Source organism: Homalodisca vitripennis, chromosome 4 (genome assembly GCF_021130785.1).
Source record: "Homalodisca vitripennis isolate AUS2020 chromosome 4, UT_GWSS_2.1, whole genome shotgun sequence".
NCBI lineage: Eukaryota > Metazoa > Arthropoda > Insecta > Hemiptera > Cicadellidae > Homalodisca > Homalodisca vitripennis.
This window is the reverse complement of record NC_060210.1, coordinates 45,961,883-45,984,374: the sequence shown is the minus strand read 5'-3', so window position 1 is coordinate 45,984,374 and position 22,492 is coordinate 45,961,883. Positions and strand designations below refer to the sequence as shown.

Below are 22,492 nucleotides of genomic sequence, written 5' to 3'. Positions count from 1 at the left end.
TTTTTAAAGCTTCAATAAAACTCATTTGCATGTACGAAACATTAATTACGAATAAATAATTTTTTTCTTTGTTATGAATTTGTAAAATATTGAATATAAAGTGTTTTAGTGGAGTGTATTCACCTATAAGACAATCACGAGTACACTAAACACCTTTAACAAATTGTTTTAACTAAAAGAAACCTATAAAATAGTATCTAAGTATACATAACAATATTAATATAATTTGGAAAGTGCTCGCATTAATATCTATTGCCTTAAAAAATAACTAATACACAAAGTAATACACATAATAATTCAGAGTTATTGTATAAATTATTATATGAAATTATACAAATACATTATATATACTATGAAATACAAATTCCTCCAGCTAAGTAGTATACACAAATGTAGGAGAATTAGTATTATATCTTGATCAAAATTCTTCTATATATTGTATAAGAAATTTCCCCACTAGGGGCCTGTTGTATTTCATTTAAAAAAATATTAACCACTCTGTTACATGAATTAGTGTAACACTCCGTTCTATGTCATTTACATTTTAATACCAATAAACAATGAATCTGAGTTTTCTTCTTGTAAATTGTAATGTTTTTTTTAACTTTGCCACTGAAAACAGTACAATTTCAGATTGTTTCTGATAATCTACACAAGTATTGTAATTATAAAACGTTAAGATGTGTACTAATTATGTTAAAATAATAAATCTCCTATAATTCTGCAATTAAGAATAAAGATTTATGTAGATTAAAAGTATAGTTATTAGACTAAAATCTAAATGGCTAAAATACCTCCAACTCTAAATACCTATAGTGATATAAGTGAAGTCTGTTCAGTAGATTCTCCGTTAGTAGAGTATATTATAAAGAATTTAACTTTCTTTATAGTACTTTATTAACACTTAAGACTATACTGCTAAAAACCATTTATTTGTGCACTAAGTTTTACATTCCAACCAGTTTTGTCAGAGTTTTAAATTACACGAGTGTGCATCTCCTTTATATACTTTTTATTTTACATGGCGAACTTATACAGTGATTTACTGTTGGCTGTATTTTTTGGAGATCTCACTCAAGTAAATCTATTTAACAATTACTACGGATCTCTCCCACATTTGCTATCTGTCCTAGCAGTGAGTCGGTGGGCTTTATCCAGTCTCTGGTCTTACACTAAACCCTGATACTTCAATCAGGGTGAAAGTTGAGGATCGGCATTCTTATGTTATTTCTCAATCAAATAAAATGTCTACATTTAAACATCAGCTTGAGTTAAATAGCAATATCTAAAAAGCTACTTGTAACCTTAAATATCTTCGTGTAAGGTAATAACAATTGCATTACAAGTATTTTATAATGGAATCCGAATGTCAAATCAATGGAGTATATGTGTAAAAATATGAGGGATGTAATAAACAATTACAGAAAATATTCTGTATTGTGCTTGATAAACGGATATATTATTTGTTTCCAAAATCATCAAACTGGACTTAATTTATTCTTTTACGATCCCAATAATATACAAATACTAGATATATACAATTATAAGTTTGGTGAAAACAGAATAAGTGGTTGAATAACGGAAAACTTGAAATCCAAATAGAATGAATGTTTAGACAAGTTTACTTATATATTTAGCTTATTTTTTTCAATTCCAATAATGCTTCTGTAGAAACAATAGCTTACAGCAAAACATTATTGTCTATTTTGAAAATAACCACCTATAAACATTGGTTAGTAAATAAATATTTATTTTAGTAGATAATGTTCTAGGCCATGAGCAATATTTCATTTTAAAAAACAAAGTTAGATAATAATAACAGGTTTTTACTAATGTTTCAGCGGGTATTGGGTACGATAGTGAGTTAGATTTAAAGTTTCATCCGCAAACTATTTATAGCTCGTTGGCTCACAGAAGGAGTGACCTTTGCAGAACACCTTGCCGCGATCAATACTGCCACAGCGCTCTCTTGTAACTAATCATCATTTTCTGCTTCCCAGTCAAAACAATATCACATGACAGTTCAGTTGGTAGCAATAAGTGTGCTTGCTTCTCTGGCATTTGTGAAAACACATATCGAACACATACAAGAAATAAATTTTATAATGAACTATGTTTTATGGAAAAAAATTCAAACGCAATCCTACTAGTATTTTCAATGAAATATGGAAATTATAAAGGCAACGAATACTTATATAGAACCCGTTTTATGTTTTGGGGGTTTTAGTTATCTAGGCCTTGAAAATTTATGAAAGAGTTATTTATATATGGGTTTTGATTAAACACTAATATATTTTAATTTATTGAAATGTAATTAATTTTATAACTATGTGTTTGGATTTTTTGTGCTTCCTCGCTAATTGTACGTTTCTGGCAAACATTTTATGCAGAAAACTTGATTTTAAATTTCATATGCAAGATAAGACATTTTACTTATGTCTTACCTCGTATCCGTATACTTCATATGCCGTGTCGTATAGTGTGTGAAAGAACAAGTAAAGTACATCTCATGTCAAAAATATTAATTTAACTATTAATTATGTATTTCTAAACGTTTAATAATAAATTACTCTGATATAACAGGCCATATCTGCTTCATTTCAATTATAAACGTATATTGACACAAAATGCTAACATTAGTTTGTTCGTTAATACTTCGAGTTAAAATAGCTATGGCATTTTTTACATAAGAATACATCTACATAAGGTTTACTTAAAATTCTGAATACATTTTTGATAGTTTGCAATACTTTTTTCCAATTAATATTTTCCACCTCAACAAATTACTGGCTTTTATGGTTCTACCATGCTAACTCTACCAGCCAAAATTGTATGTTCATTCAAAAAAAAACCTTTTTTCCCCTTCTACTCGTTTATTATTATTTTTAAAAGTAGAGATGTGATATAATACCGTGTTAATAAACCCATTAATTTATTGAAAATATACTTCAATGAAAATAATAATCAAGTTTTGAATGGTACAGCATAGGAGTGAACTTCCGTTATTCTTTCCATTTTCACACTAGACAAAGGTTGGATTTATTACACTGTCGACACCTTCCGGCACTTCCGCTTCCCCTCCATGTAGTTCGCAACAGATAAAATATATTGACCGTATATACAGGCTGTAAATAGCTCGCTTTTTCACAACTCTGCACATTTTATACATATTCTAAACATCAGATTTACATCTCTTTTGTTGAAAATATTTTATACAGCTCAGTTCAATTTCGAACCGTCTTTTACACGGGACTATTAGAATATCTAATAGTCAGTTATGTCAGCATTACTTAAAAACGATTTGAACATATTAGGTAGAAATATTTTAATAATTTATTTGAAATAAAACTCAATTGTGCATGAAACCATAGCCAAAAAATGTTTGTTTTTTGTAAAAGAAAGTATCCTTGAAATATTATTAATTTATGAACTGAAATTGGAAGTAAATTCTACTGAAATAAGAAAAAGCTGTGTTCTCAACACTCCGCTTCCTCCGAATCCTTTCGTAAGAAGACTTATTGATCAAAACACCGTATTCTCTTATGCATGACTGTCATTCTACTCAAAAGGAATAAGCAATAGATGTTCACTATGATTTTTTGTTGTCTTCAGCATGAGTTCTAAGGTGATACGCTTTCATGAATTAGTTATATCTCCTGAAAATGATCTATTGTTTAAATTATTTCTTCAATAGTACTTTAAAATTAAACAGAGAAAAGCCATCAGTTCCCAACTTTTGTTTTCACAATAAAATATGCAAACGGTATATCTATGAACTGTGTTAGGTTTAACTAAAACGTACAGTGCAGATTTCATTGGTCCACGAACAAATTTCGATTACAAAGAACTCAATTTGCAAAATAAACCTTTATCTTGTGACAATTTGAGTGATTTATGAATGAAAGAACCTGAGTAACTCAATAATGAAAATTCTATTTACGGAAGGAAACATTATTAATTACGGGAGTAATTACCTAAAATTATATCCGTGTGACTAAAAATAATTTCAGAAATAAAAATGTATTTTACTAGTTTTTCTCGTTTATATGTGATAGGATAGTATAAAATATATCATTAAGTTATCAAAACATATGGAAAAATGTAGGTGGAATAACATAATAAGTTATGCTAATAAATCAAAGTAACGATACTAAATATAATTTCGTAATTTTATCGTAATATACAACATACTAAGAAGCCGTTGTGTTGTAATCTGCCTCAAGCTAGCGTGTCCTGATTAACAATGCACTTGACGAACCTAAGTGAATACACGTTTATATCAAGCTTCTGCAGACAATAACACAAACATGACATTGTTATGCTGAATCCACAATTCTCACTGTATAACAAAGGGATCTGGAAAGAGGGAACTTGAGGCTGAGGGTACCATCTTCTTAGCCTTTATAAACAACTGAAGGCCAACTTGACTGAAACGTTAGATAACGTTTTCAATATTATAGAGCTGACTAACGTACATAAACACGCTTTCATTATCATATGTGAGATGTTAATTGAATTCTTCCACCTACATCTTCCACAAACTAGAGCAGTGGTCGCCAAACAGTCGATCGCGAGCACTCGCTGGGTGGTTTTGGGTATCTCACGGCCATGCTCGGGTTGGCAGCACTACTTGCGGTGGTATTTACCGACTATAGCTGATGCATCTTTAGTAGTCCGCAGTTAACTGTTGTCACTCGTGTCGCCAGAGTGAGGTTAGGCCTATGTCTGGCCCGTGTGTTATATGTCTTCACGTTACAACTCTTTCTTCAGTTTTTAGTATGGCTAGATCAAGAAAAAAACCAAAAACTCATTATTTCCATGCAGAGTGGGAAACCTATTACTTCTTTACGCTAGCTAAAGATAAATGCGTATGTTTGCTTTGCTATTACAAAGTGCCTCAGTTGTAAAGGAATTTGTGAACATCATTTCGAGATCGTTTATAGTGAAATTCAAAACACCATCCACTGAATTCAACACAGAGAAGTGAAAAGTTGGTACAGTTGAAATCTCAACTAAATGTTCAACAAGTCAACATTTTTAAGACACTGGACAAGAACAAGGCAGCCACCGAGGCGTCATTGCGGGTTTCCAAGATTATCGCACAACATAGGAAATCGTACGAAGATGGTGAGTTGATGAAAACTGTATTTTTAGAAGCTGCAGATACGGTATTTTATTAATTCTAAAACAAATATGAGATTATGCCTGCTATTAAAATCTTTTTAGCTTTCCGCTATACGGTGATGTGAAGAATTGAAATTATGAGCTCCAATGCGATGTTATTTCACAGTCTAAACCTGACATTAATCGATGTAGTTAATTTTGAAATGTAATGATTTTGAAAACAAAGAAGAGTTGATAAAGGTTCTACCACTTAATGGGCATTCTACTGGAAATTATATATTTTATCATTTAAAAAGTGTATTGAATCTGAAAATACCCCTGTGAAGAAGTTGGTGGGCATAGCTACGAATGGAACTCCTGCAATTGGTAGGCGTGGGGAGGGGATTTATTTCCTTGTGTAATAAAGACCGTGAAATACAACAATGTTTGTTTTTAGGTTTTAAAGTTGCAGATATTAAATTATAACTAATCAAGAATGGGTCAGTAAATGATAACAATAAAGTATACAAAAACAATTGTTAGCATTTCAAAATGTCGCTTTGTGTTAGTTAAGTATACGTAAATACAAATAACACAAGAAAAACAATGGAATGGCTAACCGTATGTGTACTGACATCTCACATCTGGGTGAAGCTGGCCAACCATGTAAGAGATGTACAGAGCGTAGACAACCTCTGGGATTTTACGCTTGAGTTTGTGAGACAGGAGCACGTTCGGTTTGTGTTGAGAGGACGCATTACAAACCACACTTCTCATCACATACAGCGGTGGGGTCATTCATATACGTATTCCCTCCGGTAAAGCCGGAGGAAGTAAGTAGATTTGTTGTGACAGTGGAAATGTAAATAATTTACCTTATGGGATTTGCATATAATCAATAACTGTTTGATATGTATAAATAGTTTTAATAACAAAAATGTTCGGACATTTTATAAGAATTATTGGATATTTTTTTTTAGTTATTTCTAGATCCATAAAGACTGAATTGTGATGGATTTATGTTTAAACGGCGCAGCGGCAATTACATTGGACCGAAATCACGTAACGAGCTGTCCAACGAAGTTTGACGAAATATTTATAAGATCAGGTTTCAACTTGCTGTTCAGTACATGCCAGTATCAGTATTTCCCTCATGCTAAACGGAAAAATAAATTAGTTATTTCAACCTAAATTTGGTGTTTAAATTGTGTATGTATCCTAAATATTTTTACTAACGGCCGTTCAAAATCTTGGCATTCTTTTTTCGGAAACCCTGTATAATATACAGATATTGTAGAAACGGGGTTGGGTTTAGATCCTGGAGGTCATATTTACCTCATATTAAGTGGAGTTATGAGCAAATATTTCTTACGTACTTCTACGGTGGTAATACAGTGGGTGATTTTGTATACAATAACTGCCTAAAATATACCTACGTTCTAAGCAATGGCTTACTCTCATCTATCGCTTAGATAATTGAACTGGTAGGAGTAGAGAATTTTTTAAATATTATAAAATACGAATTTTTGCTAAGGTGATTTCTTAATAGTATTTGTTGAGATTGCACTGACGTTAAAAGTAGATCAAGATAATAGTCTAGGCCTACATCTACATAAATGATATATAATCCATAAATACCATATCAAAATTATTGCTTATAACCTGGAAATGGCTTTTGTCAGTGTAATTATGTAAAGCTGACGAATACTACAAATTGTACCGTTCTTTAAAATGTTTCTAATTAACACGAAGTAGAGCTGCAGCGACTGTGTGGGATCAGGTGGAACGTCCTTCTAACTGAAATGGAGGAGTCTTCAGAATTTTGGAAGATTGAGTACCATGACTACTAGAGCTGCAGAGACTGAGTGGGATCAGGTGGAACGTCCTTCTAACCGAAATGGAGGAGTCTTCAGAATTTTGGAAGATTGAGTACCATGACTACTAGAGCTGCAGAGACTGAGTGGGATCAGGTGGAACGTCCTTCTAACCGAAATGGAGGAGTCTTCAGAATTTTGGAAGATTGAGTACCATGACTACTAGAGCTGCAGAGACTGAGTGGGATCAGGGGGAACGTCCTTCTAACCGAAATGGAGGAGTCTTCAGAATTTTGGAAGATTGAGTACCATGACTACTAGAGCTGCAGAGACTGAGTGGGATCAGGGGGAACGTCCTTCTAACCGAAATGGAGGAGTCTTCAGAATTTTGTAAGATTGAGTACCATGACTACTAGAGCTGCAGAGACTGAGTGGGACCAGGTGGAACGTCCTTCTAACCGAAATGGAGGAGACTTGATAATTTTGGTACGTGGAATAATATGACTGCAGCGACTGCATGAAGTCAGTCGAACATTCATCTAAGCCGCGTAGAGGGGTCTGTGAACACCTCAGAAGGATGATTCATACATACCAAATTGAGGAGTCATATCAGTTAAAACCGTTACAACTTCTCATGAAACTGTTTCTTTCTTCTGTGAATCCTTTTCAACTTTCGATTCCATTTGTTATAAATCTTATTAATATTTCAGTCATAAAGAAAAGTGTTCGAGCTTAGTGAGTATTATGAGGACGATACATCCACACTAGCAGTGGTAGAGAACCGGATATTCTGGCACTGAATATTTATCTCGCGATAAACTACCTGTACAGGTGATTTTAGGACTGATTGCAGTTGTATGGAGCTACGATATCACACGAAAAGGTTTCACACAAGGCTTAGGAAATGTCAAAATTTCCCATCAAGTCACTTTACTATAAATTCTGCCTCTCTAGACAAACTGATTGTGTGTTAAACAAGTTAAAAATACTAACATAGTGTTGGTTTTATATTATATTTACACTCAACAATTCACACTAGCTGCCCAGTGCAGACTTTTCTCCCAAGCTCCATATCGAGAAAACAAGAAATCATAGCTCAAATCCAAGGCCAGAATCGAATTTTAAATTTCCGACAAGAAAGGTCCAGTCACTTTTCCTTGTATCTCTAACGGTTTAGCCACAAAATGCCCTTAAAGTCAAAACTTTAAAACATCAAAATTCTATAAAATAGGTCTAATTTAAACTCCCAGACCCCTAATCTAATTCTCTGATTTAACCTCTCACTGAATACCGCTTATCCCCTAATTTGGCCAACACTTAAAAACGAGCCGAAGGCGAGTTAAATATATATGACTCTTAGTTAAACAAAGCAGACTAATGATTTTATGCCATTATAATAAGTTATTATTTTTATCCAATAACCTTCACCTTAATACTGAACAGAAGCTAGTAAGTATACAATGGATTTCCACGGAGTCGACATCGTTATTTCTGATAACAAGATTTTATGTGGCTATAGAATTGACTGCTCTACTAATGGGGATTTATTTATATTGGACTGTCTTTAATTGTCAATTAGCTTTTAGAAAAACTTCAACGTAATCCACAACTATACATTAAGAGAGTACTCATTAATCAACCAAATTTCTAAACTAAAAGGATAAATACAATACCTAAATATAATAATAATAATATTAATAAATATTTAATAAGTTCATTATGCAATAACAATAAGGGCCCAAGAACTTTAATTTTTGAGCTATTTTATTACTTTGTATTTTTACGAGTCATTCAGAATGTACATGGGGTAGTGTGCATTAAAATAAATACATAAAATGTCATCCATAAATACCGACCATTTTTTTAAGTTATTATATTTTTAAATGAATTCCCTTGCACGGAATTCAGATTAAAATGTCTGAACTGTAGTTTTCTGATTTTTTTGTATCAACATATTATGAAATTAATATCTGCTCAAACCTTTAACACAGACATCTTAATTTTAAATGATTGTATCGAGCCTATCACAATTACATTATTGCAGCCAGTGCTTATTAAAGTACTAGGGTACGTACAGCTATGTTACTGCTTGTTTACATGTATCAAATTTAATCTGATTTGACCTTTTACCATATTATCCAATTTTAAAATAAAATAAAACAATCTTTACAATGTACATACAAATTTCAACTTGAAAATAATCTGAAATTAAGCCGAACATTTGATAATTTGTGTCAGTCTGTAAATCCTTCCGTCTGCCCATTTGATAAATCTTTATAGAAATATCTTGGAAATCTAAACTTGGCACATGGGTTCCTCTTTACCAAGGTAGAAGGCTATTATTTGTGGGAACTAAAAGTCAAAGAAAAATCTAAGTTTCTTTCCGTCCGTCCACCTGTCCGTATTTACGATGGATTATTGATGGATTTTTATGGATCCTAGAGACTTCAAATTTGGTATACAGGTTCTTAAGGAAGAGCCTTATTTATTTTGAGTTGAAAGGATAAAAGAACAGTCTTCTACATGACTGCCCGTTTGTACTATAACTCTTGATGGAAAGGTCCTAGAGACTTGAAGACTCGAAACTAGGTAGCCTTTATAATTTCCTCTTAGTCTAAGGAAGAACCCAATCGATTTCGAGTTAAAAGAGTCAAAGAAAAGTCCGTTGGTCTGTAAGTGCAATAACTATTGGCGGACGGACAATGAAACAATTTCAAGAGGGCCATTGTCGCCTTATTGAGTACTTAAAAACAATTATTTTAGGACTTGCAATAAATTTCTAGTACCATTAAGTTTTTATGTTCTCTGCCACTACTTCAATCTTAATCGGCTAATCATGTTAGTATGTAATGTAATCTCGTTAGTGCGTTCCTCCCGAATCATCGTACTACACTATAATAAATCTTAGTACCATCGTCGATATATGAGTCACATAAAGTGTGTCTGTTACAGACAGTGCCCGACTATGACTGTGATGCTCCTGGACCGACACACCACCACACAGTATCATCAGCAGCCTCAGCAGCCAGTCAGCGCGCTCAAAGCCCCTCTCCGCATCTCCTACTCGCCCTCCAAGGCTATGCGCTACTACCGCCTCTGGATATACACGTGCAACGCCGTGCTTCTAGTGTCAGTCATCGGCTTCGCCATCGTCGCGACCAAGATTCTGGTCGCCGACCCCAAGCGGGCCTTGATACCCGGCCTGTCGCTCAGCCAGCCCAGCTTCCTGTACGCCTACCTCGCACTCATCACACAGTCGGGTGTTCTCCAGTTCATCGGCTGCCTGGGCGCTCGCAAGCTCAACGAGCGGCTATTGAACATTTATTGGTTGTTGATCTTGTTGCTGCTCATCGGTGACGGGATGTTGGGTGTTGTGTGGGTCTACCGCTTCGACCGTATAACCGAGGAACTCCGTCCGGTGCTCAAACAGAGGTTAGCACTCGAGTACGGAGTCGATTCGTCATTCACGGAGCTCTGGGACTCTGTGCAAAGACAATACAAGTGTTGTGGAGTGGACAGTAGTCATGACTTCCAGCACAACCTGACGCTCCATTGGGGTAAGTGAATCTACTTAGAATAATCAGCTTAATAGCTGAAGCATAATAATAATAGCTTATAATACGTTCTATCTCACAGTGGTATCTAAAGTGAACAAACTAGTATTTGTATTGTATTGACTGGTTTGGTTTGAATAGACAAACCTTTCTAAAAACATTGTCATTAACTTTTGAGTACATAAATAAAAGTGATAATAAGATTTATAGTGCTGGTCAATGATAACAACGTATACCACATAAGCAAAATAAGCTTATATGGTTCGGATATATTGTGGAATCGCATAAGGTTCTATAATGAAAATATAACATAAAAAAGGACTACCTCACACCAGGTTTCACATAACGGGATTCGCCGAGAGTGAATGCAAAAAGTGTATAGCCTCATTTCATTCTCAAGATGTTCTGAGGACAAGTAGAGAGACAGGCAGTTATACAGAAAAGAAAGTTTTATTTCCCCCGGTAGACAAAAGTAAATTGTGTCAGCATACTGAGTGAGAGGCTTCAATGGCGCCTGGTTGACATGTTCCATCATAGAACCCATTCTAGTCTATGTACAAATTAATTTTTATTCCAAATTTAACGAGTGCAGATAACTACCACACTCATAATTTTGTTTCTTCAGATGTGTTTCATAGCAGCGTTGGAATTATAAAAGCCTACAAACTTTCGTTTTTACTCTATGCTACACACCAAACCACAAAAAGAAAATGTTGTATGTGTTTTTGGTAGTCAGGATACGAAATATGTCACATGTTAAAATCTTATTTGATTATATTCAGTTTGTTATAGATGTAATTATTCTGTGTTATAACTTTATTTGCCATCATGGATACCCATAATCAATATTAAAATTTTCCCTAATGATCTGCCAACTTCCTTGGAGCGACATTTATCTTCGTCGAACGCTCAGTCTTAGTGCTGTGTATAAAAAATTGAGGTGTCATTAAAATTTCAACCCTTTAGGTCAGATCGCTTTCGAGATATCGTGCGTTAGATATATAACAGGCAGAAAGAAATTAAATCTTTCCAGCCCCTCGAGTGATAGGTATATCTAACATGCAGCAAATAAAAAGATTACAGTTAAGGGTTAGGTTTAGGATAGAATGATCTGCCTCCTTGGTCACCATCAATATGATATAATCCGTTGCAATAATATTGAATTGGTTTGGTATTCTAAAACATTCATAATTTTCTATGGTATACGATGGATTTATTGTATAATTAAAGAACAAATATTTAATATTTATTTTGGTTGTCACCCTTCTATTCATATTACTATGTACTCATGCTGAATGAACGTCATTTTTAAATTAAATCACCAATTACGTTTTATATTGCATTTTTGTAGATAAAATTAATTGCAAAATGTGTTCCTAAGCGCTAATCTCGAGAACGGCTGGACAAATTCGCCTAATTCATTTTGTAAACTATTATTTTAAATCTGAGGAAATTTTATAAGATGAAAAAGATTAAAATAGTCACCTGAAATTTTTTTTTCATTCTAGAAAAAGTAGTATTTATGTTTTATAATCAACATTGAACTAATATTAAACAGCTGTTGGCACTTTCAGCTAAAATTAGACAAATTGGCTGAAACATTTGTTTGCATTTAAATGTTATAAAACATTAACTGTAGAGTGCTTGATAGGTAGTGTAATGTAGATAGCAAATACAAAGTTAATATCTAATAACTTTTACTCCAGATTGTACCAGTAGCGAATTAAAAAAACATCTAATGCGCTGAAATATAATTTAAATATTGTTATAAAACAAACCTTAAACAAATGGGAAAAGCTGTGAGTGGTTTTTTTATCCTCATCATTATATGAAACCGGTAGGATTTCCCCTACACCGTATTAAACATCTTATTTCCACGTATTTATCTATATTTTCTGTATCAGAACAGTAAGGCTAATTCTACTGTGGCACTGGAAATATCTTAAACCCGAAGTATAAGATCAGGGTTAAAGTAAACGCTTTATGACCGAAGTATGTTACCGAGACTTATGTACTTGTGTTTTCGATCGGGGCAACAAGGCAGTCATTGGTATTACAGCTAAAGCACTTATGATGTAATAAATGGTGGAGCTCTATGTAATTATTAAAAGGAAGTTGGCATATATTAGGCACATATTATTGCAGTGTTCATAGTCTGAGCTTCAGATGTTAAACAAAATTCTGTATGAATTTTATTGTAGGTTAGCCCATGTAAGAACATTTCTGGTTCGAATTAAACACACTTCAAGTGTTACAGCTGAGTTAGCTTTGCTACCCCGATTAAGAAAGTATACGCATATGCAAATGTGACAACAATCTGTAAAAAAACAATTAAGATGGGTTTCTGATAACAGATATATATTTTGCAAAATTAAGACGGTAATTTTGTCTTTCATATCTGCATTACATACCAAATGAACATTTGTCACAATATAATATTTACAAAGAACAATGATATAGATTATTCAGGTTTACGAGAAAATCTTCCCAAACCATTTTACACGAACCATTTCTCGCAACGTCACTTCATTTGATAACAGGCTTTAACCTAATTAACGTGTTTTTGATTTTGATGCTTAGAATTTACAATTTAAATTTTGAATTTTCATTTTACTAAATTATTTATTTTCTACTTTTGTTTCTATATATATATATGTTATATATAATATGCTTTTATATATACATATTTATATATTATATGTAAACTTTTGTTATAATGCCACCACATTTTAACACTTTTGTATCGAATTTTACTAATTCTTTAGGAATAGTTTTTCTAAATATTTTTCCCTTTTCAAAAAAAATAATCAATTTATTTCAGAAATCTAACTATTATGATTATTATTGTTATGTTTTACCATTATATTTCCATCATTTCTGTTACCACACACAAACACAGAATAAGCTGACAGTTCCGAAGTATACCAAATATCCCTTCCTTCTCTCTCATAAAAGAAGGATTAACGCTCACAACAGTTCCGTCCATTCAAATGAAACTGTGCTCTCTGTTAATGACGGATAGGAACAGGTAGAGGAATCTTGACGGATTCTTCGTCAATTCAAGCCTTCTTACAACAGTAAACCACATAGGAAATGTGATGATTTGAAGTTTTCAAATTCAAAATAAACACAAGTTTTTAATTACCCATACTGTAATTTGTTAATTTTATGATTTCCTTTTCACATGTTTATTTATTGCTTGTTCATTTATGACCAAGCACCCTATTCCAGAAATACCTAGAGGTTAGCGTGTCATACACCATTGCATATTGTTCCCTCGCGTGTGCAGTTAAGTCCTCGTTATTTATGGCACTCATTTTCAAATCAGGTTTAATTATCCCATAGCGCCAACAAGCACTATACAACTTGTTTTACGGTTTATAGCATGAAAAAAGTAAAAAATGTATTATATGGTCTAAATTAATATAGTTCATTTATTTATTTGTTATGTTACTGGCTTTATTTTTAATACTGATTTTCAAGTTTTGAATGTTGTGTATTTAATAACTAAGCTGGTGAGATAATAATGTTTGATTACCGGATTTCCATTCAATATGTATTGACAACGAAAGACGGTCCAGCAAACCTTCCCCTGAGGCTTTCAATAAAGTAAACCTTTAGAGCAGTGGTCTGCTACGTACGACCCTCAGGCCAGTCAGCAAAAGTTAGTTTCTCTCAACGGAAGCGGGGACGAATTTCAATACTGTGAGTGAGAGATTCACGCCACCTAGGCGGACTAATGGAATATCCTTTGAATAATAGCTACTATAGTATTTCTTACTTACGGTATAATATCATGAACTAGTGAAGTATATGTACGTCGCTTTTTTGTCCAGTTCCCCAAGCTATTTTTAACAAGCAATTTACTGGTTCTCAGCTATTATGGCGAGAATCTGGAGTTGATCGTAGACATAGAAAATAAAATAAAGTAGTGCATTATAGATAAGTCTATCAGGGCGCTAGGTTACATGAGGATTCACTTAGCGACGCACGCACCCAACGTGTCTTGTACAAACCGAACCAAACAGCATGAAACCTGGAGAGGGGAGGATAACAAACGGAAACTAGGTCCTCCCCACCCACAAATGGCTTACCACAGTAGTGGAAGTATCACTTAAAATGCACTTTACCAGTAAAAGCTAATAATATTACGTTTGGCGTGGACTGTATTACGTGCTCTCTTGAGGAGCGCAGTTGAAATGGTAGCTCGTAGCTAGCCATGGTTCGAACTAGGTGGCTCGGTCTGCAGCACGACCAAGTTTTTGCCTCAAACCTTATTTACTTTTACTTCTTCACTCTCGGTATCACTTCCCACATACTGTTTCTGCAGTTTTCAGCCTATGGTTTGTTTCTTGTGTTCCGTTATTTCTTTATAAAAAAAGTGGGATGATAACTATTTTACGGTTAAAAACAGCAATACTTTTTGTTTTCATTTCTTAAGAAAACATAATTGTGTTTAAATAGTATAATATTCGTAGAGAATATGAACAAAGGCAGGTATGCTCAAAATATATGTCAGTTGCAAAAAACTGCAATGTTTGAGAAAAATCCATGCAATGTCAAAGTGGCATTTTTACTGAGTAAACATCAGAACAAATCAAAATCAAATCAAATCAAATCATCTTTTATTGCATTTTCCTTTACAATTCAACATTGCATCGCAAATCGTCAAGAAACCCCTTATAATTATAGTTATAAGCAACCCCTTATACATTCACACACACAGTCAAACTTACATCTTCATACATTCTCTCAAACACATTCTCACTGACCTCAGATCCTATGCTCTCATAAATCCCAGCGGCTCATCATGAATTCATCGACAGAGTAAAACGCTCTAGACACCAGTAGGCGTCTTAGACGAGTTTTAAAATTGATTTTGATTGTTGGAATTCTTTATACTTTCAGGGAGCCTATTGATCAGTTTTGACACCAACTTCTTGAGGTAGATGTTGCGACAACGCCAGTCTGTGATGCTGAGTTCGATAGTTGTCCCTGCCTCTGTTTCATATTGGTGAACGTCCCTGCCACGAATCAGAGTACACCTTGATCTGCAGTACGTAATCACCTCAAAAATGTAGAGGCAGGGCAAAGTCATAAATCCAAGCTCCTAAAAGATTCCCTACACGACTCTCTGAAACTCAACTTTTGTATGATTCTGACAGCCTTTTTTTGAAGTCTGAATACTCGTTCCAATCTATTTTTGGCACAGCCTCCCCAAAGTCTTACTCCATACGCAAAGTGTGGATGGATAAGGCCATAGTAGGCCATTTTTAAAACTTTGGGGGAACATAACTTTGCTAGGTTGCGCAAGGCATATATACCTGCGGAAACTCTAGCACATATGTGGGTCGATGTGGTCGTCCCAGGTCAGCCTCTGTCAAGGAACATTCCCAGAAAACTTTGTAGAGTATGTTTCCTCTAAAAGGACATTATCTACAAATACAGCTGGCCCATCCGAACGTGTATTCTGCCGAATGCAGAAATGTACAAAATTTGATTTGTTTTGTTTGATTTGTTTTCAAGTTCATTTCAGAAAAGAATTGAATACATGAATTCACTTCAACAAACGTTGTGATTTCCAGTTCTTGCAGTGTTTTGCTTTTAAAACAGAGAGTCGTGTCATCAGCATATTGAACTAGTTTCCCATGTTGGATCACCGAGTTTCAATCTACTGACATAAATCAGGAAATAAAAGAGGCCCAAGGATAGATCCCTGAGGGACACCATGAGGCATTTTTGATTTTGTTAGATGTGACGTTCGAAATCTCCACGCTCTGATCCCGATCCCTTAGGTAAGAGAAGCAAGCCACAGCTGCGGGAGTCCCCGAACGCCACATTTCTCCAACTGGTGCAGCAGTGTCTCATGATGCACACAGTCAAATTGCCTTGGACAGGTCAAGAAATATGCTAAGCACATGTTCTCGCCGTTCCAATCCATCGACAAACATTTTCCAAAAGGTTGTTCACCAGCGTCAATTGTGGATTTGTTTTTTCTGAAATCCAAATTGCTCTGGATTCAGAATCCGCTTGTTTTCTAGAAAGCTTTCAAGTCTTTCATAGAAAATTTTTTCAAAAATTTTGCTGAACACCGGAAGAATTGATATGGGCCGATAATTGCTTGGAATGTAAGGATCGTCCTTTCTTGAAAAATTGGAATGACTTTGGCTGTCTTCAAAAGAGAGAAGGAAAAGTTCCAGATTCGAATGAGGAATTTATCAGTTTTGTGAGTGGTCCTAATAAGTGCCTGAGGCACCGTTTTAAGTAACCAAAACTGACATCCCATTTGCGTCACCTGTTTTCTTCGAATTCAGTCCCTGTATGACACGTGCTATCTCATCCCCACACACAGGAGGCAGAGCCCATGGACGCAACCGGCTCCGGAACACGCCTTCCACAAGATTGAGTTTCCGTGAATGACGGATTCATTGAGGCAACAGAAGAAAAATATTTATTGAATTCATTTGCCACTAGTAATTGATTCTTCAACAATTGTGTCATCAAACTTTGATCACAAATGATCTGGAACCCTTGTCCTTACTCGTATCTCGAGAAGAATCATTAATAATTTTCCAAGCTGTCCTTGAAAAAAATTTTTACATTCACCCAAGGCCTCTATTGATGTCATAGGCTTTAGCCGCTCGTATGACTTTCTTGTAGATCCTCCGGTATGTTCTAAAAAATTGTTTAAAACGTTCATTTTCAGATTCAATAAAGATTTTGTGAAAGAATTTTAGTTTTTCTCGAGATATGAGAATGCCCTTGGTCAACCATGAAATTTTTCTTGAGGTTTGGTATTGATTTTTGTTTTTTTAAAAGGACACGCAACATCTAGATAGTAATTGAAAGCATTACTAAAATGCCCGATACATGTCATTGACGTTTTGAAAGTTATTTAAAAAGTTCCAAGATTCATTTTTTAAAAGTTTGTTTTCAGATGGCAAATGTTTTGAAAATTACAAACTCGTGAAATTTTGAATTTTGAATTTTGAGTTTGTAGTTTGCATCCATTGAACCACTATCTCCTGCGCAAAATGGTCAGAGACCGCCGTATTCAAAACAGAGACTTGTGGTGTCAGAAATGTTGGGTAATGACGTTGTCGATGGCAGTACTCGACGTCGCGGTCACTCGTGTCGGTGTATTCACGGACCAATTTAAGTTAAAAGATCTTTAGAACATCGCGAAGCCGCTGGGTAAGGGGGTTGTTGTTGTTCGTTGGTCGTTTGGTAAGGTCGCTGTTCGAACATCTTACAAATTAGTTAAGGTTAGACCCTTTTTTCTGACGGCGAATTAGTAAAAACTTGCTTTAAAAGGACCGTTGTGAAGTTGTATCTTCAAAACAAGCAACATTTTCAGTCACAGCTGATTCCAAAGTATGGTTGTGCGCCAAACAGAAAATAAAAGCGCTAATACATGTGTTCTATTTGGATCTAGCCCTTCTTTGAGGAATGTTCATAGTGAGTTAGAATGCAACATTACTGAACTGAAAATGTTTCGATGGTAAATGAGCAATGTCTAACTTAAACGTGATTTTAAAATTTAAGGAGAATAACTACTGATGGAGGTAGAATTATTCTAACGAAAATTATTGTATTATCTTCCTGAAACAGTCGACATTATTCGCTAATACTGCTGTAGAGCTATCTCTTAAAACTAGGACCTATCAACAAAAGTCTCCAACATTGTACCGCTTGCTGTCAACGATAATAATAGGACTGGTCACCTGATCGTGAGCAGTTGTTCTAATCGGATTACTGAGTTTCAACTCCTCTGTGGTGGAGGCTGCTAGTAGTCTCTATGTATTGAAGTAGTTTGTTTAAATTCTTCTTATTTAATTCATATTTCATGAAGTTACCTAGCGTCGGTTTGACTTTCGTTAGTTCCTTCGATACTCCGTTATATCGGTTTGTTAGTTCCGCAATATAGTTTGATGATAGTGTATTTCCGTCCCTGGATTTGACTGAGCATTAGGAAAATCCTATACTTTAAGATATTTCAAGAAAAAATGAGCTATAAATCTTAAATTTTGTATATTTTGCTTATAATCAAGGATTCTGACAAACATCCTCTTCGTCTGTACATCTGCATATGTTTCTTTTATTCTATAGATATTTCAAGAATGAATTAATTCACTTATAGGCTTTAAATTTTTTATTTAACTTCATTTCTACTAGGAATCCTCGTACGATGGTATCACTGTATAAAAAACAAACTTATCCAAGCGCTTGCGAGACCTAACTATCTACAAGATACCTCTTAAACGATTTCATCTGCAGATTGTAAAGTTAGCACGCAACTTAGACGATGCCTTTTACGCAATATGTGCTCTGGCGTTCATTGTTTATATTTACACACGATACATAATGAATGCAATCAAAGTTGTATCCAATATATTGATACAAAATGTTTGATTTTGATTTTGACTAAATACTACAAATTTTAATTCCAAAAGAAAATGATCTAGACTAACTGTTGGATATCTGACGGTTGAGAGATGTAAGTATTACTTAAGATAGCCGTAGGCTACATATAGTCAACATGAATAATAATCAACCAACTCCTGGATGGATTGTAGTGACATAAAATATATTTACAGCCAACACAAGATAGGAGTACATCACACTATGTACGAGTATTACGTAATGTGCATCACAGAGGTTGCACGCGTAGTTCTGAGTTTACAGTTAGTTCAATTATTATGTTTAGGCGACACGTGTTACAATATAAAAAGTCCATATGACTTTACTCAGTTTGTTTAAAAATCTATTTATTCTGAGAATTTCTCGTTGCCATCATGGTTTCCCACAATACCAACGTAAATATTTCCCTAACGCTCAGCAAATTCCAATGCAGTGACATCCTCCACCATCGAACACGATGTTGTCTATATACAAATGAAGCTTTGCAAACATTTGCAACATTCCAAGTGTAGAGGTCGGTCCGTTCTCGAGATACCGTGTGAACAGACATATAGGCATCAATTAAAATTGTGTAACTCCTTGAGAGATTCGCTAACGGCCAATACGAGTCCTCAGATTTTGCATTTTATTAGTATTATATTTTAACAGAGTCAAATTATATTTTCTTTGACGCCTAAAAACATTAAGACGTTATGTCTACAAGTTCTTTAGGTTTTCCTGCCATTAAAAAGAAAAGAAGATCGGTATAAATAGTTTATTTCATATACGGCCTATAAAACAAGTTTCCAAGAATCTGTCTCATAAATTATTTGTGATTTAGAATAGAAAGTTCACATCTTTCAAAACCTATTATGAACGTACTGTGTTCGTTTTCAAAAGTGACAATTCATTTTTATAAGGTTAAACTATTTGGGGAATCACTCTTAAAACACTCGAGTTTTATTTGAGAATCAAAGAAGTCTGTTTTATGTGTTCTCATTAAAAGTACATTTCAGTCCCAAGCTGCCTTAATTCTAATTGTTATTGTGTTTTCAGCACATTTCTGGCATAAAAGGAGAGTTTAATCTCTATTGAAGAGGATTAGGGTTTTCACAATTTGCCTAATTTGAATTGGGAGATAAATAAAGCCATCGAAAGCAATTTATTTCCTTATTCCTTTTTATTTTATTACATAATTACCCCAATACTTCCATTTATACTATGCATACTTCTTATTTAGTTCACTAACACAACAAAATTTGTGGAAAGGCAATATAGGGATTATGTTTCGTAATGTTCTGGATTAAAGTGAAGAAGTAAAACATTTAATGTCGTGAGGAAATTTAGTTGAACGTTTCAACAATTATTGTAATTTGTTTTTGTTTGTACGTTTTTAATTAATACTATCCTCTTATCTTTGTCACTTTGCTAATGCTAACTCTGTGTGGCTACATATGACACTATGTACCTTTAAGTACACCAAACCACATGTGGAGGAGATGTGGACAAGCGTGTCTGGAAGCGAAACATCTCCGATATCAAAGCCTCAGTTTTATTTGAATAAGGCTTAATCAGGAGCAGCGTTCTGCGTCATCTATTTCTTGATTTTCTGAATACAAGGAGCTTAACTTCACTCTGTGTACAGATTCATCTTTTGGTAATCTACAGGAGTAAAGACTACAATATTGTAAAATATTTGTAAAAGTTTGCTCTTGTTCAACATGCTCCAAAATGGCCATCCTTTCTCGTCAAAGGGGAAAACCTTTTTAAGGGTGTTTATGTATGGTTTCATCATGTTTTTGCATTAAATTTAATTTAGATATCACTAATACTCGCGCAGTTGTTTAAAACATAACTTGAATATGAAGAATCAACTTTTGTCCATTATAATGTTAGTGAAATGGTTCTAATTTTTTCAAACATATCCAAATCCTAATAATATTATACATTCATATAGTCTCTGATATTAATGTAGGTTCCATCAGTAAAAACAACCTATTTTGGTTTCTAAAGTTGCAAAATATTTATTTAAAGAGCCTATCAAATGTAATAAAGTGTTCTGTGTAAACATTACTTTATGTCAGCACTACTATTTGTTTCATTAATTTAATCACTATTCGATTTGTTTACATTAATAATCTGTAAATTTTATATGGAGTAACAATTAGTTTTCACGCCGTTTTTATATTTCAGCTATTAGGTACTCATCCACCTTATAAAATGTCCTAAAACATATGAAGGTGACATTTTTGACTCCGAAGATTACCTTTGAAGCAGTCGGCAAGAGCCATTTACTGTGTTTTTATTTAATGCACCAATCCCAAGTCTAAATGTTTTAAAATGTTAAAAATAGTTTTCAGTTTATAAATAAACAAACACGTTAATGTTGCCATTTTAATGTACTTTTAACTGTTTTTCGACAAATATTATGAATTAGATATGAAAGCCAAAGATACTCTCTAAATTTTACTATAAGTTTAAATACTTATAACATGTGTTATAAATAAAAAATTTTATAAATTCCGTCTTAGTTGTCTTTTAACGGAATTAGGCTCACATCTGTGTATTTCTATATATTTTTATCGTGAATAAAGGCAAAATCAACTATGGAACTAATCAAAACTATACTTAGATTACAATTGGCAATGGAAAATTACAATGGCCACAAATGAAGACATTTTAACATATTTTCTGATCGTGGCAAGAAGGTAAACTGAACATGGGTGTCAGAAACATAATTCACTCCAAACAGAAGTGCTACAGGTGCAAAACCTATGAAATTACGTGTGAAACCGTGGGTATCTGTTAGTGTAAGAATAAATGTTATCTAATGTTTAATACTGACTTGTTTCAATAATTCTCAACCAAATCCCATAATGGACATAAACCGACTATCATAGAACTCATTCTTGTCAATGTAGATATTATTTCATTAATAATTTAAAATTTATAGAGAAAATATCGTGTTTTGTTAATTAAGTTGGTTGTCGTGGCAGTTTAAAAACATAATCTACACGTCAGTGATTATGATATATATATATATATATATATATATATATATATATATATATATTAAACCATATAACATGATAATATGTCACATTATTGTACTCATATTGCAAAAAAAACTTATTTATTCTGCAATCTTCTCTTTGCCAACATGGTCACCAATTATATTCGCTAACCCTTAGCCAAATCCCATGTAATGACATGCACCATCGTGGTAGAACCCAATATTCCTCATTTATATCAGGAATCTGCATGAAGCTTCATATTTATATATGCAGTTTCATACAAAATTTGGGTTCTGTAAGATCAGTTCGATCCCTAAATATTTTGCATATACACAGAAATTATGTTTTCGAGTCCCTCAACCTTCGCTAAACTTCTGCTACTTACAGATGTACCCCTTACCAGCGGGCGCCCACGTCTTGCTGCAACACTCTCATAATTCATAAATCTTTTCTTTACACGATTTATTTCATTGCAACATTCCAGCATTCCAGCCTTCCATGAAAACTTTTTGTCTTTGGGCATTTGAATGGACAATACATGATTAGCGTGATATAGATACAGGGATGTTCCTCTCAGTGGGAGATATCCATCCACATCCCACAGGTC

The 22,492-nt window shown here is 34.0% G+C and overlaps 1 protein-coding gene across 2 annotated transcripts in view; it reads left to right on the top strand.

Annotated features, from left to right (window-relative positions):
- LOC124359273 overlaps positions 1-22,492 on the top strand; it is a 297,085-nt gene that overhangs the window by 254,203 nt on the left and 20,390 nt on the right. For both annotated transcript variants that reach the window (XM_046811889.1, XM_046811888.1), the window contains one exon: positions 9,870-10,474. In XM_046811889.1, coding sequence (XP_046667845.1) covers positions 9,883-10,474 — 592 coding nt within the window. In that variant the 5' untranslated portion in view covers positions 9,870-9,882. The remainder of the gene's footprint in view (positions 1-9,869; positions 10,475-22,492) is intronic.